At 35.6% G+C, this 23,252-nt stretch overlaps 1 protein-coding gene across 6 annotated transcripts in view; it reads right to left on the minus strand.

Annotated features, from left to right (window-relative positions):
* The window catches only part of atp11b (ATPase phospholipid transporting 11B (putative)), a 73,325-nt gene that overhangs the window by 45,248 nt on the left and 4,825 nt on the right, over window positions 1-23,252 (minus strand). For all 6 annotated transcript variants that reach the window (XM_051095166.1, XM_051095165.1, XM_051095164.1 and 3 more), the window contains exons 2-10: window positions 8,862-8,978; window positions 8,636-8,725; window positions 5,493-5,573; window positions 5,277-5,384; window positions 4,993-5,121; window positions 2,666-2,769; window positions 2,505-2,552; window positions 306-370; window positions 40-121 (exon numbers count right to left, since the gene is read on the minus strand). In XM_051095166.1, the coding sequence (XP_050951123.1) occupies window positions 40-121; window positions 306-370; window positions 2,505-2,552; window positions 2,666-2,769; window positions 4,993-5,121; window positions 5,277-5,384; window positions 5,493-5,573; window positions 8,636-8,725; window positions 8,862-8,978 (824 nt within the window). The remainder of the gene's footprint in view (window positions 1-39; window positions 122-305; window positions 371-2,504; window positions 2,553-2,665; window positions 2,770-4,992; window positions 5,122-5,276; window positions 5,385-5,492; window positions 5,574-8,635; window positions 8,726-8,861; window positions 8,979-23,252) is intronic.

Raw genomic sequence — 23,252 nt, forward strand, 5'->3', positions numbered from 1 at the left:
CAGCCATGTGAGTGAAAATCAAATCAACAAAGTGCATACTTCTCTACTGCAGAGCGCTTTTGGGATTTGCACTTGTAGTTCAGAGCCATCTTGGACTCCATGCCCGTATACACCGCCACACCTGCATGACACAACACCGGTTATACTCAGACCATCAAAGAGTATCATTGGCAAGCTGGCAGGTTTTGATGAACCATTACAAACACACACTTTTTTGGGAGTAAAGTGCAGTGATAAGTTGTGAAATATGTTAATAAGTAAATAAAGTCCAAAGTTGGGCTTTAAAAATAGTGTGAATTGCATACCAAAGATTTCTTTGGTGTTTTTTAATCTTGCTCCTCGAAGCAGGAGGTTCTCTGGTCCTAAAGGTCTGAAAAAAATAACCAAAAATATAAATAATAAATAAATAAAAAACAACCTAAATAGTTAAACACAAAAAACTGACATAAAATCAATGAGAAAACATTAATAATAAACTAGATAAAAAAAAGTTTGTCAAGACAAACTTTAAGTTGCCTTGAGAAAGCTGGACCAGAAAGTTTGAAAAAGTTTCAAAAGTTTATTTATTTTTTTTTTTTGATGGTTTTCATTCTGAAAAAGTTTGAAGTTTAACAGTAGTTTTAAATGGTTAAAGTTTGAATGTTTTGAAGACAATACAGTCTCAGACAGATAAACCGATAAACAGATAGATAGATAGATAGAACATTGTTAGCATGTTATTAACATGATGAGCAAGTTAATAGCATTGTATTAGCATGTTGCTAGCATGATTTTAACATGATTAGCATGTTACTAACATGTTGCTAGCATGATTTTATCATGTTTTGCATGTTACTAGCATGTTCTAGCATGATTAGCATGTTTTAATAGCATGATTAGCATGATTCTAGCATGATTCTAACAGAATTAGCATGTTTTACTAGCATGATGCTGTTACAGTATGATTCTAACATGATTAACAAGTTACTAGCATGTTTCTAACATGATTAGCATGGTATAAACATGTTGCTAACATGATTAACATGATTGTAACATGATTAGCATGTTACTAACATGATTTTATCATGTTTTGCATGTTATTAACATGTTCTAGCATGATTAGCATGTTTTAATAGCATGTTGTTAGCATGATTCTAACATGATTAGCAAGTTAATAGCAAGATTCTAACATGATTAAGTTATTAGCATGTTGCTAGCATGATTCTAACATGACTAGCATGTTTTACTAGCATGTTGTTAACATGATTATAACATGATTAGCAAGTTACTAGCATGTTTCTAACATGATTAGCATGGTAAAAACATGTTGCCAGCATGATTAGCATGATTCTATTAGCATGATTTTATCATGTTTTGCATGTTACTAGCATGTTCTAGCATGATTCTAACAGAAGTAGCATGTTTTACTAGCATGCTGTCAGCAGTATCTTACATGATTAGCAAGTTACTAGTATGATTCTAACATGATTAACAAGTTACTAGCATGTTGCTAGCATGATTAACATGATTGTAACATGATTTGCATGTTACTAACATGTTGCTAGCATGATTTTATCATGTTTTGCATGTTACTAGCATGTTCTAGCATGATTCTAACAGAATTAGCATGTTTTACTAGCATGCTGTCAGCAGTATCTTACATGATTAACAAGTTACTAGTATGATTCTAACATGATTAACAAGTTACTAGCATGTTTCTAACATGATTTTATCAGCATGTTACTAGTATAAACATGTTTTACTAGCATCTAGCATGATTAACATGATTGATTAACAAGTTAACATGATTACTAACATGATTTTATCATGTTTTGCATGTTACTAGCATGTTCTAGCATGATTAGCATGTTTTAATAGCATGTTGTTAGCAAGATTCCAACATGATTAAGTTATTAGCATGTTGTTAGCATGATTCTAACATGACTAGCATGTTTTACTAGCATGCTGTTAACATGATTCTAACATGATTAGCAAGTTACTACCATGTTTCTAGCATGATAGGCATGGTACAAACATGTTGCTAACATGATTGACATGATTGTAACATGATTAGCATGTTACTAGCATGCTGTTAGCATTATTTGCAAGTTACTAACACATTACTAACATGATTAACATGTTTTAGCATGATTAACATTTTACTAGCATGTTGTTAGCATGATTCTAACATGACTAGCATGTTTCTAGCATGATTAGCATAGATAGATGAGTTTGAATGAGTTTAAATGGATTATAAATACAGTACATAGAAGGGAAGTTTGATTGAGTCTCAGAGGATTCTGGGAGTTTTGTGAGTTGGAGTTTGAATAGTGTTGCTCATTTGAACATTCCGTCAATGTTCTGGGCTGAGTTTGGAGTGTGAGAGTTGAAGCTCTAGGAGCAGCAGTCTCAGAAGAATAATAACTAAGTCAGATTTCAGTAAACTGGCTTTCTCAAGCCAACTTAATAAACAATTTCTGACACAGTCAAAACTGTATTCATGTCAGATTTGAAGCTGGTCTTACCTGACTATCTCCTCTCCCTGTTGGGTTACTGTTATTCTCCCGACAAACCTGAGAATAGAGAACATGCTGCGTCAGGACTTCTACAACTCAGAACAGTTGTTGAGTAGCACTGTAAAGCGGTGCGTGAGGAGGATTCGGGTTGATCTGAATCTGTAAGGTACCTGTATAAATCAGCCTCGGGCTGCTGGCACTCCACCACCGCCTGCAGAGACTCCAGCCGCGACACCGACTGCGACACCGCCGTTTCTGGCACCGCATAGTGCGTCTGAGATCACATTCAACATTACAGTCTGATACATCTCACTTTTTACTTATCAGCACATGCATGCCACGTTATTCACTGGCAGTAAGTATAACACTGTATGGACAGCAGACACAAATATTTATAATGATGATTTAATATTCAGAGAGCAAAACAGAGGTCTGAATTTGTGACCGTTTCATCATAGAGCAGCTCTTGCGAAATGGTAATGACAAAAAGATATCAGACTGGGCAATATAAGCAAATTTATTGCGCAATATGTCATGCAAACCTGAAAAAAAGGTAATAAATAAATAAAAAAATACATAGATAAATGATTATTTCCTAAGGATATAAAAAGATAGACCACAAATATAATAAACTTTTTTTTTATATATATATATTATTTAAATAGGCATGAACATTGCAATGAAACAGCTCAAATAATTACAGTAAAAGCAGGAAATTACATAAAGTAAATAATTAAAAAAATATTAAAATACTATTTAGAAAGAATCTCTAATAATATACTACTTAGAGCAAATTAAATAATGTTTAAATAACCTATAAATACACTGCTGTTCAAAAGTATGTTTAAAAAAAAAAAAAAAAAAAGCCTGCATTTAATTTATTTATTAAAAAATACAGTAAAAACAGCTATATTGTGAAATATTATTTCAATGTAAAATAACTGTTTTCTAAAAAATAAAATAAATAAATAAAAAAAAAAAATCTAAGATTACAAGTCGTCGAAATACTAAGTGAATAAAGTCAAAATATTTATTCGACTTTTTTCCCCCGAAACGTTTCGCCTTTTTTCCCCAAAACGTTTTCTCCTTTTTTCCCGGAAACATTTCGACTTTTTTCCCGAAACATTTAGACTTTATTCTCATAATATTTAAACTTTATTCTTGCAGTCCTGCAGAGTTCAGCTCCAACCCTAATTAAAACTCACCTGCCTGTATCTTTCTAGTAACTCTTCAGACCTTGATTAGCTTGTTCAGGTGTGTTTGATTAGGGTTGAATATGCAGATTTATTATGCAGGGCTGGAAACAGTTGTGACCGAATATTTAGCCACCCCAAGATATACACTACCATTTAAAAAAGGTGATCAGTAATTTTTTTTTTTTGAAAGAAAGAAAAAAAAAGTTAATACTTTTATTCACCAAAGATGTGTTAAATTGATAAAAAGTGATGGCAAATTCTTATATTGCTAGAAAAGATTTATATTTTAAATAAATGCTGTTCTTTAAAACTTTTTTATCCATCAAAGAATCCCAAAAAAAAGAATCACAGGCTAAAAAATAAAAAAAGCATCACAACTGTTTCCAACACTGATAATAAATCAGCATATTACAATAATTTCTGAAGGATCATGTGACACTGAAGACTGGAGTAATGATGCTGAAAATTCAGCTTTGCATCACAGGAAATAAATATATTAATACATAAAATTAGAAAACCATTATTTAAAACTGTAATAATATTTAACAGTATTACTTTTTTCTGTATTTTTGATTAACAAATGCAGCCTTGATGAGCAGAAGAGAATTAAAAAAAAAAAAAAAAAAACGTTAAAAATCTTACTGAATCCCAAACTTTTGAACGGCAGTGTAAATAAATAAACAATAAAACCTATTTATTATCTACTTATTAAGGTGCATTTACTGTTGTTCTGCAATTTTCAAAGGTGAAACCCAGTCATTTTTTAATAAGAGGACACACAATGGACATTTATTGCCCACGAAAATTTGCTGAAATTCACAATTTAAATGAACTATTTCAGACAATTAATTATATATTTCAGTTGCAGTTTCTCTTTTTAAAGACATTTTCTTTTATTTTAAATCTTCTCTGTCATACGTTTTGAAAAGCCTTTTCTGACAACAATATATATATATATATATATATATATATATATATGCTTGATATTAAAACATGGCTAATCCAGAAATTGATCAGCATTTCTTGAGGCAATTCACTCAGTGTGATTGCTGCTCACTGCACATTTGGCACAGTGAGGTAAAAGTCACAACAGAGCTTAGTGGAGGGCCAGTTTGACAAAACCAGTCAGGCAATTCACTGAGTTTAGTTTCACAAGCCTTCAGTACACAAAAAGTGCTTTGGGATGGACGTCTCTGAAAGTAACAACAACCTGCGGTTCAATAAGTGAGTCACATGTTGATTCAGTAACCTCTCTGAGAAATTCAGTGAGACGCTGTTGTTTATGCGCAGAAAACACAGACCTTCAGGTTCGTCTCTCCGTCCAGACTGGCAGTGGTGATGTGGCACGTCCCCTCGGCCCGATCTGACGATAACAGCACCAGATCTGCAGGAAACGTCTCATCTTTGGCTACTCTCACAATATCACCTACCTACGACAACACAGGAGGAACCGCTGAAACAGCACATCCTAAAATCACTGCATTTATTAAGTTGACAGCAGGCATATGGAAGTGTGTTTTTATTATTTGAAGATGCCTGTTGTTGACTGTCAGTGGGATCCCTGATGCCGGTGGCTGAAACTCACTCGGATATTCTTGGATCGGGTTTGGACCAGACTGCCGCTGCGCACGACAAACACAGGTGCTCCGTTCACTTCGTTGTCAGCTTTGTGCCGCAGCCAGTCTTCATATCCCTATTCGTGAGGAGGATTATGAAAATTGGTTATCCTCCAACCAAACTGACATAACATTGAGTACATGATCCATGAACATGAGCTGCTAAAACACGCTCATCCTCTCACCTGTTTGATGGCAGTTACTGTGATGACAAAAAACAGGGGAAGTCCACTAGTTATAGGGGAAGTGGGTGTGTCTATCATTAACTGTAGGGCAGAGAGAGGATCTGGTTAGAAACAGGGCAGACAGATGCTGTGTCATATTCTGCATTTACTCTCCACAGACTGTATGGATTAATTAGGAAAATCAGCATCTTTTTTAACATTAGGGCTGTGCACTCTTAGGGGGAAAAAAAGTACAAAAGCTGCCACTGGAGCAGTAACGTTTTGAAAGGTACATATCTGTACCATATTTGCCCCAAAGGGGTGCATAAAAGTACCTTTAAGGTACATATTAGCACCTTAATGGTACATATTTGTGCCTCTCAAAAATGTACAGCCACAGTGACGGCTTTTGTAGCTTTTTCTGAGAGTACAGTATATTATAAATTCATATAGTATTTAGCAACTACGTTGGCAACATAAAATATTGTTTATACTGCAACGAAAATTACCCCATGATTTACTTCACCTAGAAGCCACCCTACACTAAAAATTGCTGGGTTCATTTTTTTTAACCCAAATGCTGGGTTCAGCCTGCTGGGTCATTTTATTGAGTAGTTTTTAATATTTTTACCCAGGTGCTGGGTAGTTTTTTTGCACTCAAAAAATGCTGGGTTATTTTATTTATTTATTTATTCATTTTTAACCCAAATGCTGGGTTCAACTTGTTGGGTAATTTTATTGGGTTGCTTTTAATATTTTTACCCAGGTGCTGGGTAGTTTTTCTGCACTCTAAAAAATTATGGGTTATTTGTTTATTTATTTATATATTTTTTAACCCCAATGCTGGGTTCAGCTTGTTGGGTCATTTTATTGGGTAGTTTTTTTTTTTAAATATTTTTACCCAGGTGCTGGGTAGTTTTTCTGCACTCTAAAAAATTATGGGTTATTTGTTTGTTTATTTTTAACCCAAATGCTGGGTACAGTTTGTTTAGTCATTTTATTGGGTTGTTTTTTAATATTTTTAGCCAGGTGCTGGGTAGTTTTTCTGCACTCAAAAAAATGCTGGGTTATTTATTTATTTATTTTACCCAAATGCTGACTTCAGCCTGCTGGGTCATTTTATTGGACTGCTTTCAATATTTTTACTCAGGTGCTGGGTAGTTTCTCTGCCCTTTAAAAAATTAGTTTTTTTTAATACCCAAATGCTGGGTTCAGCTTGTTGGGTAATTGTACTGGGTTGTTTTTAATATTTTTACCCAGGTGCTGTGTAGTCTTTCTGCATTCTAAAAAATGCTAGGTTATTTTTCATTTTTTAAACCCAAATGCTGGGTTCAGCTTATTGGGTCATTTTATTGGGATGGTTTTAATATTTTTACCCAGGTGCTGGGTAGTTTTTCTGCATTCTAAAAAAACCTGGGTTATTATTATTATTATTATTATTATTATATTTTTTACCCAAATGCCAGGTTCAGCCTGCTGGGTCATTTTATTGGGTTGTTTTTAATATTTTTATGGGTAGTTTTTCTGCACTCTAAAAAATGCTGGGCAATTTTTTTAAACCTAAATGCTGGGTTCAAGCTTGTTGGGTCATTTTATTGGGATGTTTTTAATACTTTTACGTATGTGCTGGGTAGTATTTCTGCACTCTAAAAATGCTGGGCTATTTTTTTTTTTTTTTTTATCTAAATCAGCCTTCAGCCTGATGGGTCATTTTATTGTGATGTTTTTTTAAGGTTTTTACCCAGGTGCTGGGTAGTTTTTTTGGGGGGTTTGTAACTAAGCTGCTGGGTCATTTTTAATGCTGGATTATTTTTCCTACCTAAGTCAACTAATTTTTAATTTCCAGCCCATTTTAGGCTAGCAATAAAATAATTTTTAAACAATAGTTGACTGAAATAAAACAACCCAGCATGTTGGGTAAAAACATTTAACCCAACCGGCTGAGTCAAAATAGCCCAGCATGTGTTCTGTCCAATATTTACCCAGTGATGGGTTGCCAAATAACCCAAGTTGGGTTGTTTTTAACCCAGTATTTTTTAGAGTGTAGGTGTATGTGAGTCTCCTCTTTCAGACGAATACAATCTAAGTTATATTAAAAAATATCCTGGCTCCTACAAGCTTTGTAGAGGCAGTGAATGTTTGTTGAGATTTCGAAGCCCAAAAAAGTGCATCATCCATCATAAAAAGAACTCCTCACGGCTCCGGGGGGTTAATAAAGATCTCCTGAAGAGAATCAATGTGTTTTTGTAAGAAAAAATATGTATATTTAAACATCCTATCACATACACTGGAAAGCCGCTCTCTCGTGAACGTGTATGAAAATTAGCAGAAGCTAGATATGATGGTTTATTAAGTTTTAAATATGGCTATTTTTCCTTACACAAATACATTGACTCACTTCAGAAGGCCTTTATTAACCCCTTTTTATGATGGATGGATGCACTTTATTGGACTTCAAAATCTCAACAGCCATTTACTGCCATTATAAAGCTTAGAAGAGTGAGGACATTTTTTTAATATAACTCTGAAAGTATTTGTCTGAGACAATAAAGTCTACCTAGGATGGCTTGAGGGTGAGTAGATTATGGGGTAATTTTCATTTTGGGGTGAACTCTCTCTTTAAAGGTGCGGTCACTTGTTTTAGTTCTGCAAATTTTCCAAAATCTAGTCAAAAATCCAGCAATATCCAGTCATTTCAGTAGGAATCCGACAGACTGTGAATTTCGTGTGAAATTCACAGAGCATAATATAATGCATTACTTCAGGCAAGCATGATTTCATGCTCATGTGACTGTAAGTTGGATGACACATTGAGAGCGAAAGGTGAACAGTGCTTGTTGTTATGTTGTACTCCAACATGACCAAAGTGTTTGTAGTGAACATAATCTTTACTTACAGGAACAGCTTCCAACACTGATGTTGCTGAACCTGTATTATTGTTTCAAGCTGATTTACATTACCAGGAAGTTGATTTTTCAAACAGCAATTCTCAACTTATTACCTCACAATATTGTAAGTGAATTATGAGTTTGTGAAATGCCATTTCAAAAGCAAATGTGAATTTGCTTACACATTTCTTTTTGAAATTAATTTGGAGACTCAAAAGTACATCAGCTCTGCTGTGTCGTCAGCATCGGCATCACATACTCACGACCTGAGCTCACCTGAACTAAGAAGATGATGAGAAAATAAAAATTGGCAATTCTTCTGAACTGCTCAAACAAATTCTTGGGGATGAAGTTCCATATGGTGTACTACAAAAAGAAAACAAAACAGCACAGAGGATTTTACTATCAAATTCCCAACACGAGCAGGGAAACACATGCACATGTGAGTCAAATGACTGTAAGGTTTTTTCACGTTCAAGCTTTTAAAAGCACCTGCGCTTACCTTGGAGGAAATGATCCTGTTGTCTGCAAACCTCTGAGGAATATAATGGCCATGCTGTGGGAACTTGTTTGCTATGTAAACTGTGCGTGTGTCACTCTGATGGGGAGGGTCGAAGCCCTGGAAGAGATGAGGAGAGACGGGTCAGTCAAACAGGCCCGAGACATCAACAACTGCTGTTAAATATTTCACCTACAGCCATAGATAATACAATACTAGCTACTGGTGAAACAGTGATAGAATCTTAGGGCTTATGGAAAACAGTACGCTGAAGAAGCAGCAGAGAGCCTGATGGGAAGGCAAAACGCTCTGCCAAAGTCATTATTAATTCAGTTAGCGAGCAGCCAACAATTCATTACGAGAGGCACTTTCACAGCACATGAGAGCTAAATCACTTACTATTGAACTGCTATTGCTTTCTGACTTTCTCATTGGTCTGCGGGCCAGACGCACATACTGTATGAGGCTCTCTCTCTATGAGCCGAATTCACAAAAATATGTTTAAAAAAAAAAAGTTCTAAAAAAAAGTAAATTCTCTTTGTAAGATGCAATTGCATCTCTTGACAAATTCTTATGGTGTCAAATATTTTCTTTACAACATTGTTTTTAAAAAAAAAAAAAAAAAAAAAAAAAAAAAAAAAAAAAAAAGAAAACCGTAATTATAAAAAGCATGAATGGGCAAAAAAAAAATTATCTTGATAAAATTTTTCATATTAGACAATATTGATAATTATCACACTAAACTTTCACATTTTTATTGCTTTCAGGTTAAAAGACTGATTTCTTCTCCTAAGTTCCAGAACAGTTAATTGTGATTTTTGTTTCAAGTGAATATTTCTCAAATCTTAATTACAATATTAAAACTATGTTTTCAACATCAAAATATGCATGCGTAATCTTAAGTAAAATAATTTTCTACTCGTTTTGCCTAATACAGAAATTATTTAGTTCCTGCATGTTTTTCTAACGAGTGAAATCATTGTTTCAAATCATGAAATAGGTTTGTGTTCCCTGATACAAAAGCACACATGCTATAGCTTAATACCAACTAGTGACTGTGACGGTCGCAATGACAACTGCACCACCGGCAGTACTGCACGTGATGTCACACAATCTATAACAAGGATAAAATACAGTGTTTCTGCAACAATTATTCTGCCGTGGCCGTGTTTAGTGTCCCCGCAGAGAGGAAGAGATCCGTGTTTAAATGCACACAATAGTGTAAATCTTGCAAAGCTTTGGGAAAAGTAATTACCATGAATGTGTCAAGTCAATTCACTTTTTTCTATATTAAAGGGGTCATCGGATGCCCATTTTCCACAAGTTGATATGATTCTTTAGGGTCTTAATAAAAAGTCTATAATATGCTTTGGTTAAAAAATATTCTCAGTGGTTGTGTAAAACAACACCCTTTTTACTTTGACAAAATCAGCTCTGCAAAAATCATCTTATTCTAAGGGGTTGTTCCTTTAAATGTTAATGAGCTCTGCTCACCCCGCCCCCTCTTCTCTCTGTGGAGTGACGAGCCTGTTTACTTTAGCCGCATTTAGCCACTAAACTTGTTAACTAGCACGTTATCAGGAAAGGTGATTGCAGAGATTCATAAAAAAAAACCCTTATACTCACTTCTGCTGTAAGTGAAGTTGGATCACGAATGATTTGCGCGAACATAGACGGATTTATGTAGATCAGGAGGAGCGTTCCCTTCACAAACAAACGTAATCTACTGCATCTTCAGCGGCTCAGATGTCAGGAGTAAATGACGACCATTATGTTCATTATTACATCGAGCAACAAAACACCTCAGTTGCTTAATCAGAGAAATTCTTGTCTAACTTACAGCCCTGCTCCGGCATCGAAACAAAGAGGTCGGACTGTTACAGCTGATCTGAGGTAAGAGCTCATGTCAATCAACTATCGTGGGAGCGGCCTCCGTGGGTGTGACACCACAATGACAGGCATCTGAGAATGGCTCGATTTGAAAAAGGGGATATTATTTTTACAGATTAATTAAAAACCACTGCATGGATTTTTATCATTATAGGGCAGATTTGTACATACACTGCCAACACACATTAATATTCAAACAACATGAAAAAGTGAACTTAGCATCCGATGACCCCTTTAAGAACATGGGTTGAAGCTCTTAATTTTGCACTCTCAAAGTGCATTAGATAGAAGAATTTAACTTCAAAATAATTTAACTTTAAAATATACAAAATGTGCATATATTGTATTTTTTCATCAAAACATGTTCTTCACCCAATAAATTCACTGAATATCTCACCTTCAGGGATTCAAGACAAAGTAGGAGGTTATCCTAACCTAAGTGGTTATTTATGGCAAATATTACTAACATTAATTTCAGAAACTCAATTTTTCCAGACGTTTTGCCTTTAGAACGATCCAGTGATATCAATATACACAACTCAAGTAAGGGTAAAAATTTTCCCACACCGATTTAGCTCATGTTCAAGTTGGTCGCAGTGTTGACCAACAGGAAGATGCTTGGTTTGACAGTGACTTCCTTGTGAAATGTGCTTCATTCATCACAGACAAAGGACCTGTTTTTCAATACAAATTTTCATTGAAATTAAATGTTAGGAATATTAAATATTCCTCATTTATTCTTAAGTTTACTAAGTCTTAAGAATCCTTTGTAAATCCAGGCCCAGATTCCTGGAGTGGTTGAATTTCCTCTAACTTAACAGCATGTAATGGCTTGGGTTTGTGGAACATGTGACGGCCCTTTGCATAGACACAAACTCTCAGTTCACCTAGTGCTTTATGCAAATGCGTCTCCAGCAGCACACTGGAAATATTCTCTCCAACTCTTAACCTTGGGTCTCTGACAGATGGTGTTTGTACTGAGCGTCTTCCATTGACTCTTGCCAAGAGGAGGCTGAGAAATCTCCTTCCTGTATATTACACGGCCACGTCACCCGACCCCATTGGCAACACGTGCGTTCAATTACAGTCTGAATCCTTTGACTGAACCTTTGTGTGTTTCCGTCCCATTTCCCCTCTGCACTTTCCACGAGACGCTGGAACTCATTCTGTGTGCCAACATCAACATCTTGTGCCATTTCATTCAAAACTGATGCCACTGATGCTCACTCTCTAAGTTGGAGTGCATCTCAACATTATGAATTTTGTCATACAGTAGGCCAAAACTACTCAACAAAGACAACACCATAATTACAAGTAGTGGACTTAAACACAACTGCAAAATATCTTTAACAGTTTACCACAAAACATTCACATATACACCAAAGGTTGTGCTTTTGCTATAAAGGCCCCAACATAATTGCAGACAGATCGAAGAATGAATAAGTGCCACATGAAGGTGTTTTGGAGTTAATTTTGGTGGCCTGAACTGCTTACTAAAGCAAACTTTCCTGACGACTTTGTAACATGAACTTCCCAGAAAACTTCATGGCAGCTGTTAAACATTTTCAAGCTCCCTTGGGTCCATGTTGACTATATAATCACCAGCCATTTCTGTTGTTTGTTGTGTTATTGAGAGAAAAGTGCACAGAACATTTAAAATGTTAATAAAACATAAGTAGTGATGCATATTTTCTTTTGTATAGGCACCCCATTGTAAAACAAATATGAGCCGCTGGGCGAGGCCAATGGCCTCACACCTCAAGCCATGAGACCAAAAACCATGCTGCTTTTTTAGGCCCCGATCACACCGAACGTGTTTTTTAGTTCTGAAAGCACGAGGCGCACCGCACTGCCTTTTTCTGGTGAAAAAGAGCAGTGCGTTGCGGTTTTTTATGTTGCTAGGCAACCATCAAATCAGCCGTCCTGTCAATCTAATCAAAGGATTATAGCACGAGCACTCTAAAATCTTTGGTTTTTAGCTCTTTAGTAAACTGTCATATCAGCAAAAATCTCAAAAAAAACAGCTCCGGGTAACCCGCGATAGACACCAAAAGTTTCTCCTCCATCACTGCAGTCTCCGGACTTTTTAGGCAACTGTAAAACTTTCGTCATCACAATGGAAGGCCCGCCTCTCCATTAATTCGATTGGACAATGGAAAAAAATCGCGATGACGTCGGGCGCTTTTCCGCTCAGAGTTGCTTTTTTTTTTTTTCAACTTCAGGCGCTCAGAGTGCTCCGGCAAAAAAGCGAGGCGCAGCAGGCGGTAAACGCGAGGCGCCCGCGGTGCACAAATAGCACGCATAACGCTCACTGCTCATACAAAACAATTTTAAAAAATTCGCCTCTCACTGCAAAAACGCGTTCGGTGTGATCAGGGCCTTACTGTCGGACCAACGCTACTCGCCCTCTCTGAAGCAAACCTTATACAATATTACCGCTTTTTCGTTTCATGCCATCTTTAAATACTCCTCTAAACACATCTTTATGTTGAAAGATGTTGAAATGTTCACAAACAGCACATTTGCACTGATATTTCGAACATCTGTTTTAAGAATTACTCATTCAGGACTTTACACAAATGCAAAAGTTTTACTTTCACTTTCAAATTAGCAGCAATTCAGCATCTAGCAATTGTTTGTTTTCAGTTTGAGTTTTCCCTTTTTTCCACGCTCTCCTTCTGTAAAAGCGCTGTGCACATTTTACTTTCACTTTCAAATTTGCGGCAATTCAGCGTCAAGCAATTGTTTGTCTTTAGTTCGTTTGAGTTTTCCCTCGCTTTCCTTCGGTAAAAGCGCTGTGCACATTTTACTTTCACTTTCAAATCTGTGGCAGTTTGACATCAAGCAACTGTGTTTTTAGCTTGTTTGAGTTTTCCCTCTTTTCTTCACTTTCCTTTGGTTTTAAGTAGCCTGTAAAAGCATTGTGCACATTTTATTTTCACTTTTAAATTAGCGGCATTAACGTAACAAACTTTTATTAACAAAACGAATAACAACACACCATGTTATATCCCTAATATAAAATAATAACTTACACAAAGTTTAAATATACAAAACTGAAAATCAGTAAACACTATGCAACCAAATAAATAAGAAACACAGAACGTTTAGAAGCAAAACGAATAAGAAAGCTTGGAAGCACGGCATACACCTTTATGCAATTTAAAATAAAAAATTAATTACACAGTTTAAATAATTAAAATTCAGCAAACACAGTGGAACCAAATAAGTATGAAACTTCAACCATCACCTTAGATAAATGGCAAAAGTCAACAGGCTTTTCAAAATACAAAATATTTTTAAAACAGGCAATTTTGCATTTCATTTGAAACTCTTCTGCCATTGTCTTGTCTTTCTGACCTCTCTCTTCTTGTCAGTCAGCTTGACTCTGTCTCTTCAGGTGATAACTGAAATGCGATACGACTGTTGTTCAGCACACTGCATTGAGCAGCCGCATTCAGTTTTAATTGTATTGTCTGTTCTCTAACTGAACTAAATTATTTTTATTACTATAAAAAACAAAAAATCAAGTCAAATCAAAACAACAAGCTCTTCTTCGGGTGACTGAAGCACATACCGCCATCTACCACGTACTGTTTAATAAATAAGCAACCTAAGCCATGTAGCACAAATGTACGAAAATGAAATCAAACACATGGGGAAACAATCCCTCACGAAAATTAATGCCATGATCATATGAATTTAAGACTTGCTGCTCTGATTTAAGATGTTTTCAAGGCCGATTTAAGATTTTAAGACCCATGCAAACCCTGAATAATTGATTAAACGTAAAAAGAAATTTCTCAAATGACATCAAAAATTAGTTTTGAGCAAAATAATTGTGATTTTCAGTTTAACGGGATTAACCACAAAATTCTACATCGACTTAACTGAAATTTACAAACTTTTTAAAACTAAAACTTCAAGCCAACACAGCATAAGTTGACTAAAAAGTACACAAAAACAAAAACCATTATACTACAGACAAACACTATAGTTGTAAGGCAGCGTAACTAACTGACTTGGAAATTCACAGCTTGTGTCAATATATTCTGACATTGAAGAAGTACAAAAAAAAAAAGTTTTATTATTTAAAAAAAAAAAAAAAAAAAAAAAAATTCAGATGGATGTTTGACATGGTATCCAGTCTATACTGTGCAAAACTAACATCATCTGTGCCGTGTGACTCTGCTCTTTCCGTTGTGTGTTAATAGCAAAATACGTTTCCCTCATGTGCTAATAATCCACATTATACAGATAATGAAACAGACTCTAATAATTCAGCACAACAGCAGAACAAGACGGCTAATCAAGTATATCAAATTAATTGCAGAGAAAGTGATGCCGTATCTCGTCTCAGAGCTGATCCTTACACAGAAAAGCCTGTAAAAATCCACTGCGGTGCCCAAAGCAGAGTGAGAGCGACAAATAAATCTGAGGCACAGCTGTGTGACGCTTCCTCCCTTTTGCTGCTGTGTGGCTAAATTTACTCTTAATTCAGAGTTATTTAACAAAGGCAGTTTGAGAGGGCGCTCATCTGCTCTGCGTATTACGTAACAGTCTGTGACTTTCAGTGTGAAGAATGAGTCTGGCGCTCCACTAAAGCACCTTTAATTAAACATTCATTTGGGACGGGGCAGCTAATGAGAGGTAGGCCATCACTGACTCACAGCCACTTTCTTATCCTGGAGTGACCTGTCTGAAAGCCCACATGAGATCCTAAACATCAGCATCTCACACACTCACAGCAGATGGTTTAGCGCGAAACATCTGGTTGGTCTAATAAATCAAATAAGTTGTTAGGCATTTTGATGATATTCTACACTATCTCTGAATATTTAACGTTTAATTACAGAAACACTGACACTGAGAAAAAGCTGCTTTTGGTGGATCTACTGTAAATGATGATGAATCATTTTAATGCCAGAATACATGTGTCATGCTCTGTATAAAGGATGAGACTCATCAGCACAAAAACGCTTAATTTGACAGTAAAACGTCAAGTGTAATGGCAAATTCAGTTAGTATTTGTGTCTTACTTGTTTATTAAAGTCTCTATTCCCAGAAACAAACACTTTCTTGGCTATTAGTGCTAAGAAATAGCCGTTTCCTTTGCTAATGAATGGTTGTGAGGTTACTCAGTACATTTAGTACATTCTCATTCAATCTGTGATGTGGAAATGCTTTGAAGATGGAAAACGTGTATTTTTGTATTTGCCAAATGGCATTTTTACTGCTATATCAACAATATCAAGATTTCAACAGTTCAACTATTGTGACATTGCAGCAAGGCTGCCACGATTCCTCATTTCTATTCGAGTGTTCGATTTAAAATCCTCGATTGCGTTTTGCCCGTGTTGAGTAATCAACAAAATACCGGAAGTGGTGCATTGCATGTATTAAACCCATTTAAAAATCATAATAATGCCTAATGCTATTGTGAATTTACAAACACTACAATTCAATTAAATGAATATATGTGATGCAGGTTAAATATACGCACTTTTATTATTTCCAAGCACGTTGTTTTCGTATGTGCGTCTCAGATTAGCTCCATTCAAAGTAAATGCTGCTCCACACAAAACAGGGTTCAACACTAAGGATTTTAAAATTTTTACTTGCCCGGTCAAAATTTTCACTGGCCCTGCCACAAAAAAAAATAAATTATTGCTGTTATCATTGTTTTTGACTCATGTTTCTTTTATTTTAATAAATAAGCTTATATGACACCAAAATTGTACACACCAAATAAAATGTACAATTCTCAATTCTATGTTCGATACCACACCTAAACCTACTAGCCTAACTAAAGTTCAAACATTATGTTTGTTGAAAAATTCTTTTAATATCATTAATATTTTATTATAAATGAAAAGATGCTTTAGGGAAAAACAGCAGACATTCATATAACCCCCCCGTTTCAAAATTTAGGATAATATTTCCAATATTTTGCACATTGTGAACCGTGATCTTGCTCTGCCTGCTACAGTATTTTTTCCTCTTTGCATTCATCTTCAGTGTCTCTGGCCTTGGTTAATGGATGTTTAAAGAGTTCGTAATATTTCCAAACATGACTAAAAAATGACTGCCCGAAACTGAGATCGGTTGAAATATGTCCTGTCGATCTGTACTCCACTGTATAAATTAAGTATGGATTGATCATTGTTAAAGCTACAAAGCTAATCGTCAAGACCAGTATTTACACATTTGTAGGCTAGTCCATCAGAGACGCGTCTCTCTGTGGTCGCTTGAAATGTTAAATTAACAAGGTTTAAAACCACGTGCAAATGATAAACTTTCGTGATGATGCGGCAGTGGCCCGATCGGGCCAGTGACAAATTTTCTACTGTCCGAGCGTTTTTCGGGCACTTCTTAGTGTCAAGCCCTACAAACTGTTATTTACATGTGTAAAGTGTCTTAAACTCCATCTGTGCATGTTGTTGTGAGTTTGAGTATGTTATAACGTTCATCTGGGAACGCAATGTGCGCTATTTCATCAGATTTGTAAGGTAAATGATTTATAAACCTACCCAAACACAGGAGAATACATCATTATCTTTCTCAATATGCCAACTGTTCATCGCAATTTCAAAATAAAAGTTTAAACCCTCACTCTGAGTTCAGACATTTTGACCTTCACATATTCAAGAAATGACAGTGGCTGTAGCTTTTCTATCATAAAGAAATGGCCAATTATTAAAGATTAAGTGGACATTTAAATGAAATGTTGTTTAGTTAATATTAAACAACGATTAGATCACGCAGTTAAGTGCAAAAACAATTGTTTTTTGGCACCCTCTGCAGTCATTCGTTTTAATGCACAATGTATGTTAACTCTATTGTTTATAATACATTATGTATTTTAACAGTTCTCTACAACAAAACCACGATTAATTGCTTTTTATACTTTATTTGAACTAATTATTATTGCCTCATTGCTGTATTTTAAGTCATTTTAAAAGCTATTGTTCACTTAGGTCTATTTTTATTACACACACACATAAAACAATTATCTGAATCCTCGATTAATCATTAGAATAATCGTCAGATTACTTGATTACCAAAATAATTGTTAGCCCTATATTGCAGCACAAACTAATAAGCTACTGAGAACATGCCTTTATCTAAAGAGTTAAATATTAATATAAATATATTAAATGAAAACAACCATTGATCATACATAAACGGTTTTGTTCAAGTAATTACTTGAGTAAACAGTACAAAACAAAGATTGGCTTGCTCAGTATTGTCATTTGTCATTTGCCTAATAGACAGCAGAAAAGATATAGACGTCTCAGTTTTTCAGCGGCCTTGTTCCCTGAAGTATTTTTTCTACAAAACAAAAAAAGGGCTTGAAAAGTGGACAAAACCCCCCCAAAGGTGCATAACTGTGTACTTAAAAGAGCAGGTCATATGGGTTTTCGAAAACGATCTTTTTTGCAGTTTGTAACGTAGCATTGTCTTCAACATCTAGCAATTGTTTGTTTTTAGTTTATTTAATTTTTTCCTCTTCTCCTCTCTTTACTTCGGTAAAGCGCCGTGCACATTTTACTTTCACTTTCAAATTAGCGGCATTAACGTAATTGAACAAACTTTTATTAACAAAACAAATAATACACCATGTTATATGCCGAATATAAAATAATAACTTAAGCAAAGTTTAAATGGGTACACAAGACTGAAAATCAGTAAACATTGTGTAACCAAATAAATGAGAAAAGTAAAACGTTTATTAGCAAAACGAATAAGAAAGCTTGGAAGCACAGCATAGGCCAACACCTTGATGTAGAAAAAAAATTAAAAATAAATTTACACAGTTTAAATACAAATCAGCAAACACTGCGGAACCAAATAAATATGAAACTTCCACTATCACCTTAGTTAAAAAAAAATTTCAGGAGCTTTTGCATTTCATTTTGAAACTCTTCCGCCATGGTCTTGCCTTTCTCTCCTCTCTCTTCTTGTCAGCCAGCTCAACTTATCTTTAGTTTGTGATTAGCTCACCTCACCTCTTATCTGACAAGTTTTCGGGTTTGAGTCGTTCGTTCATCATGTGACAGCACCATAAGATGAACGACTCGAAAAACCCAAAGACTTGAAACAGGTCAACTAATTCCAGTACAGAACCTAATAGGATGTTGCGCATGCACGACTGAATGAATCACTCCCCCGAGACAACTCGTTCTTCCCGAGTCACATTATAGATTTGTTCAAAATGAAAGAATCATTCAAGAACGACCATTATTAATTTGTAGCATCGTGGACGCACATCCCAGAGCTTGTGCTACACAAGCATTTGTGCTTAAAGTATACACATTTTTATTTTTTCGAAAAAAAAAAAGACTGATCGTTTCTCTAGATAAGACCCTTCTTCCTCAGCTGGGATCATTTCGAGCCCTTTGAAGCCGCATTTAAAGTACATTTTGGAAGTTCAAAATCGGGGCACCATATCAGTCCATTATATGGAGAAAAATCCTGAAATGTTTTCCTCAAAAACCATAATTTCTTTACGACTGAAGACAGAAAGACATGAACATCTTGGATGACAAGGGGGTGAGTAAATTATTTGTAAATTATTGTTCTGGAAGTGGACTTCTCCTTTAATAACAATTAAAAATGACACAGAAATATAAAAATACTGATTTAAAGATACATTACATTTTTAGATACAAGAACATAGAAGACCACGTATACTTTATTACTGTTTTACTGTATTTATTATCAAATAAATACACCCTTGGTAAGCGGAAGAGACTTCTTTCAAAAACATTAAAAATTCTTAATTATTCCAAACTTTTGACTGGTAGTGTATAGAAACAATGCATTTGACATTTATTGCAAAATATATACAAAAGTGATTAAGCAGTTTGAAAGAATAGAGGCACTGACCGCATTACATCATTCGCAGTGATTCATGGGAGTGGGCGCCTGTGAAAGTGCTCTTTTGGCTTTCTGATTCGTAATTTGGTTCTTCAGAATAATGGTGATGCATCCAGTTTCTGATTTTTTTAATTATTTAATAAAATACGTTGATATAATGCTGGCTGACGGCTTTAACAAAAGCCTGTAACATCGATTATCAACCCTGTAGACAGTAGGTCTGTCTGGTTCGTAAGTTATTATTAAAGAGTCACGGACTGCCTTTTTTTTTTTTAATGTTATACTGTTCTCAGAGGTCCACTTACAAGATTTTAATATCAAAAACATCATCATTTTAAAATAATAGGCTCGTCTGTCCTGTTTTTGACCCTCACCATCTAAGTGCTCGGTTTGGTTTACTCAGAAGCAAACGCCCACTGCTACAACTGGCTAACAGTTTGAAAAGGACATCCCTGTGCCCACCGATGTCACATTTTGCATGTCTGTCTGACGGCCTACATCCTTCACAGATAGACGCTGCTGTGATTCAGGTTAAAAACATAAATACTCAGTACATCTCAAACTATCTGTAAGAGACCATCTGAGGCAGCATTATCTTTTAGTTTCAATTTCTCATCAGCTTGATTCAGAATCCTGAATCGAACTGTGCTTTGTTTGAAAACGAATCCGCGGTTAAACGAATTGAACAAACGACCAGGTTCTTCTTAAAACAGTCTGTAACTAGGTTAAAAATAAACTTCATCCACTCTTTCCTAATCAGAAGGAATGCAATGCAAAGACTGTGTTTTTCCACAACTTGGCACTGTACAGCAACTTGTTATACTCAGAGCCATCTTTATCCTTTGGTTACTGAGTAAACCTGTGTTAGACTCGCTCGTTATTTACCTACTACAAGTGCAAATATAAACAGGTGTTCATCTGATTCTGCAGACGCAGGCTTTTGTCACACTATGACTTCAATTAGCTGTTCTTAGAGTAACGCCCAAAGTATACTTCATTTTTGTACACATATGCTATTGAAGGTCTTAGGGATGTGACGTGAGGAATTTTTCACACCAGTTTATCAAAACTGGTATTAGCAGGAACCCATGGGGTGGGGTTTTAGATGTTTTCACTTTTACTTTCACTTTTGAATTCGCAATCATGGTGTCACATTTTACAAGAAATAAGATAAACATACCAACATATGCCATGATTTATGTACAGTTGAGATCAAAAGTTTACATCCCCCTTTCAGAATCATTAAAAATGTTAATTATTTGACCAAAATAAAAGGGATCATACAAAATGCATGTTATTGCTGATTTACTACTGACCTGAATAAGATATTTCACATAGAAGATGTTTACATATAGTCCACAATAGAAAATAATTACACTTATTTAATAATACTGTGTTGTTACCTGAATAATCCACATTTGTGTGTGTTTGTTTAGTGATAGTTGTTCATGAGTCCATTGTTTGCCCTGAACAGTTAAACTGCCTGCTGTTCTTCAGAAAAATCCTTCAGGTCGCACAAATTCTTTGGTTTTTCAACATTTTTGTGTCATTGAAACCTTGCCAACAATGACTGTATGATTTTGAGATCCATCTTTTCACACTGAGGACAACTGAGGGACTCATATGCAACTACTACAGAAGGTTCTAATGGGGGTGTAAACTTTTGACCTCAACTGTATGTTAAAGCCACCACACTAGCCATTAATTTTAATTGTAAGAGATGTAGACATTTATCTTTACAAAAGCATCATGGAGAGCCGCTACTGAGATACTTCTGAAACCGAAAAGAGCAGCAGCGCACCAGGTATAAACACAAGAACTGACTAGAGTGGCCACGATCCGCCCCGCAGACTTGTGCAGTGTAAATAAGGGGTTATCCAAGCTTTAATGGCAAGGATTGTGTAACCAATGCTTGTGTAAGCGGCCACATATGAGGTGTTTTTTTTTTAGAAGATTGAAGAATGATTATGTGACTTTATGTACACAAGGTGACCTGTAAATGTGAAAAAAACAAAAACAAAACAAACCAAAAAAAAAAAAAAAAAAAAAAACAGTTTTCATTGCAGTTTTGGCAAAATATTCCTTTTTCAAATTGCCTGAAAAACCACCTCATGCAAGATTAAAAGCTTTTATGCGATATAGTAAGATTTAATTTTCTACTGTGAAACAACGGGCCAGTGCTGCCACCTTGTGGAAAAACTGATTAGTGCAAAACACTAAAAAAAAGTCAAAGTGCGACCTGCGTGTACAAATTATGCATGGTCAGATATGCATGTAGCATTTTGGTGATGAAATTTGCATCACATGTTCTTTACGCGGAAACCAAAGTATCCACCTTTTTCTTCCTGTAAGAAATAATGCCATTTGTCAATTTCAAGGGTCTGGCTTTTGGTTTCATGTGCGTTTTTTTTTTTAGCTGATATTGCAAATTGTTGTCTTACCATATTATTTTAATTATGATCACACTTGTTTGTAGTGCAAGCAGTTTTACAGTTTACTGCACGTTGTTATTCTTCTCATTATTTCCCTAATGAGCCGGAAGGCTCATTAGCTCATTATCTTACTTCTTATCCCATTGGCTTACTTCTGTGTTAAAGAAAAAGGTGGACACTTTGGCATTAACAACACAATTTTGAGTTGTGAAACTTACAGGATGTTTTTATACTTCAGTGACCTCTTATGTGTCACAAGATTTGATTTCTCAATTCAATTCAACACCTCCATGAAGAAAATTGTATTTTTGCTTCAGGACCCGACTATTGCACTCTATTAGGCTGCTGCTACATTTCAAGATGCAATGCACACAACCCAACATGATGACATAGACCAGATGACCCGCCTGTTTACATTTACATACCTACTTTGGTTACACCAGACCAAGAAGTGCATTTTGCCACTAACTGAGTGCCACCAGCACTCTACACAGAACATGAGCAGCTATTAATAAAATAAAATAAAATATTAACTGAACAGCCACATCTACACTCAATACACTCACTGGAATAAACATTGCATTAAAAATGCATATACTCTGCATTAAATATATATGTATTGACTGATTATGAGTTAGGCGGGTGTGGGCTGGAAGCAGCTGGTATGGCAGCAGATGAGCTTGTGTAAGATGACGTTGGCAACCGAAAAGCAAACAGACTGCAGATCACATTAGGCTTTAGTGCTCTGCCCTGACTCTAAGCCCTGCCATAACAAGACACTTCCCATGACTCACTGAAACATGAAGAAACATAAGTAGCCTTGTGTAAATTAGGGTGTAAGGAGGAAGGAACAAAACATTGAGAGAAGATCACATTAAGGGAAATGTCTTCAACTCAGATAAGATCTGTATGAACATCCACTCAACGCAATACAACAACACCTAGATTATTTTCCAATTCTGAAAAGAAGAGTGGTTGCTTGTGCAAAGTTCACAACAGCAATGCTAGGATGTTGTGGGTGGTTTGTAGGTGGTTGTTTACAGGCCCAATTGGAAAAAGAGCCCACCTCAAACATCTGTGCCATCTGTCCCAGTTTCCAAAAAGTATATGTACCTGTAAATACAGCTCAAGATCATCTACCTGCCATTATTCACCGGCATACTTTTCTGTTCATCATTTTCCCAAAACATGC

The sequence above is a fragment of the Labeo rohita genome, chromosome 22, assembly GCF_022985175.1.
Source record: "Labeo rohita strain BAU-BD-2019 chromosome 22, IGBB_LRoh.1.0, whole genome shotgun sequence".
NCBI classification, from domain to species: domain Eukaryota; kingdom Metazoa; phylum Chordata; class Actinopteri; order Cypriniformes; family Cyprinidae; genus Labeo; species Labeo rohita.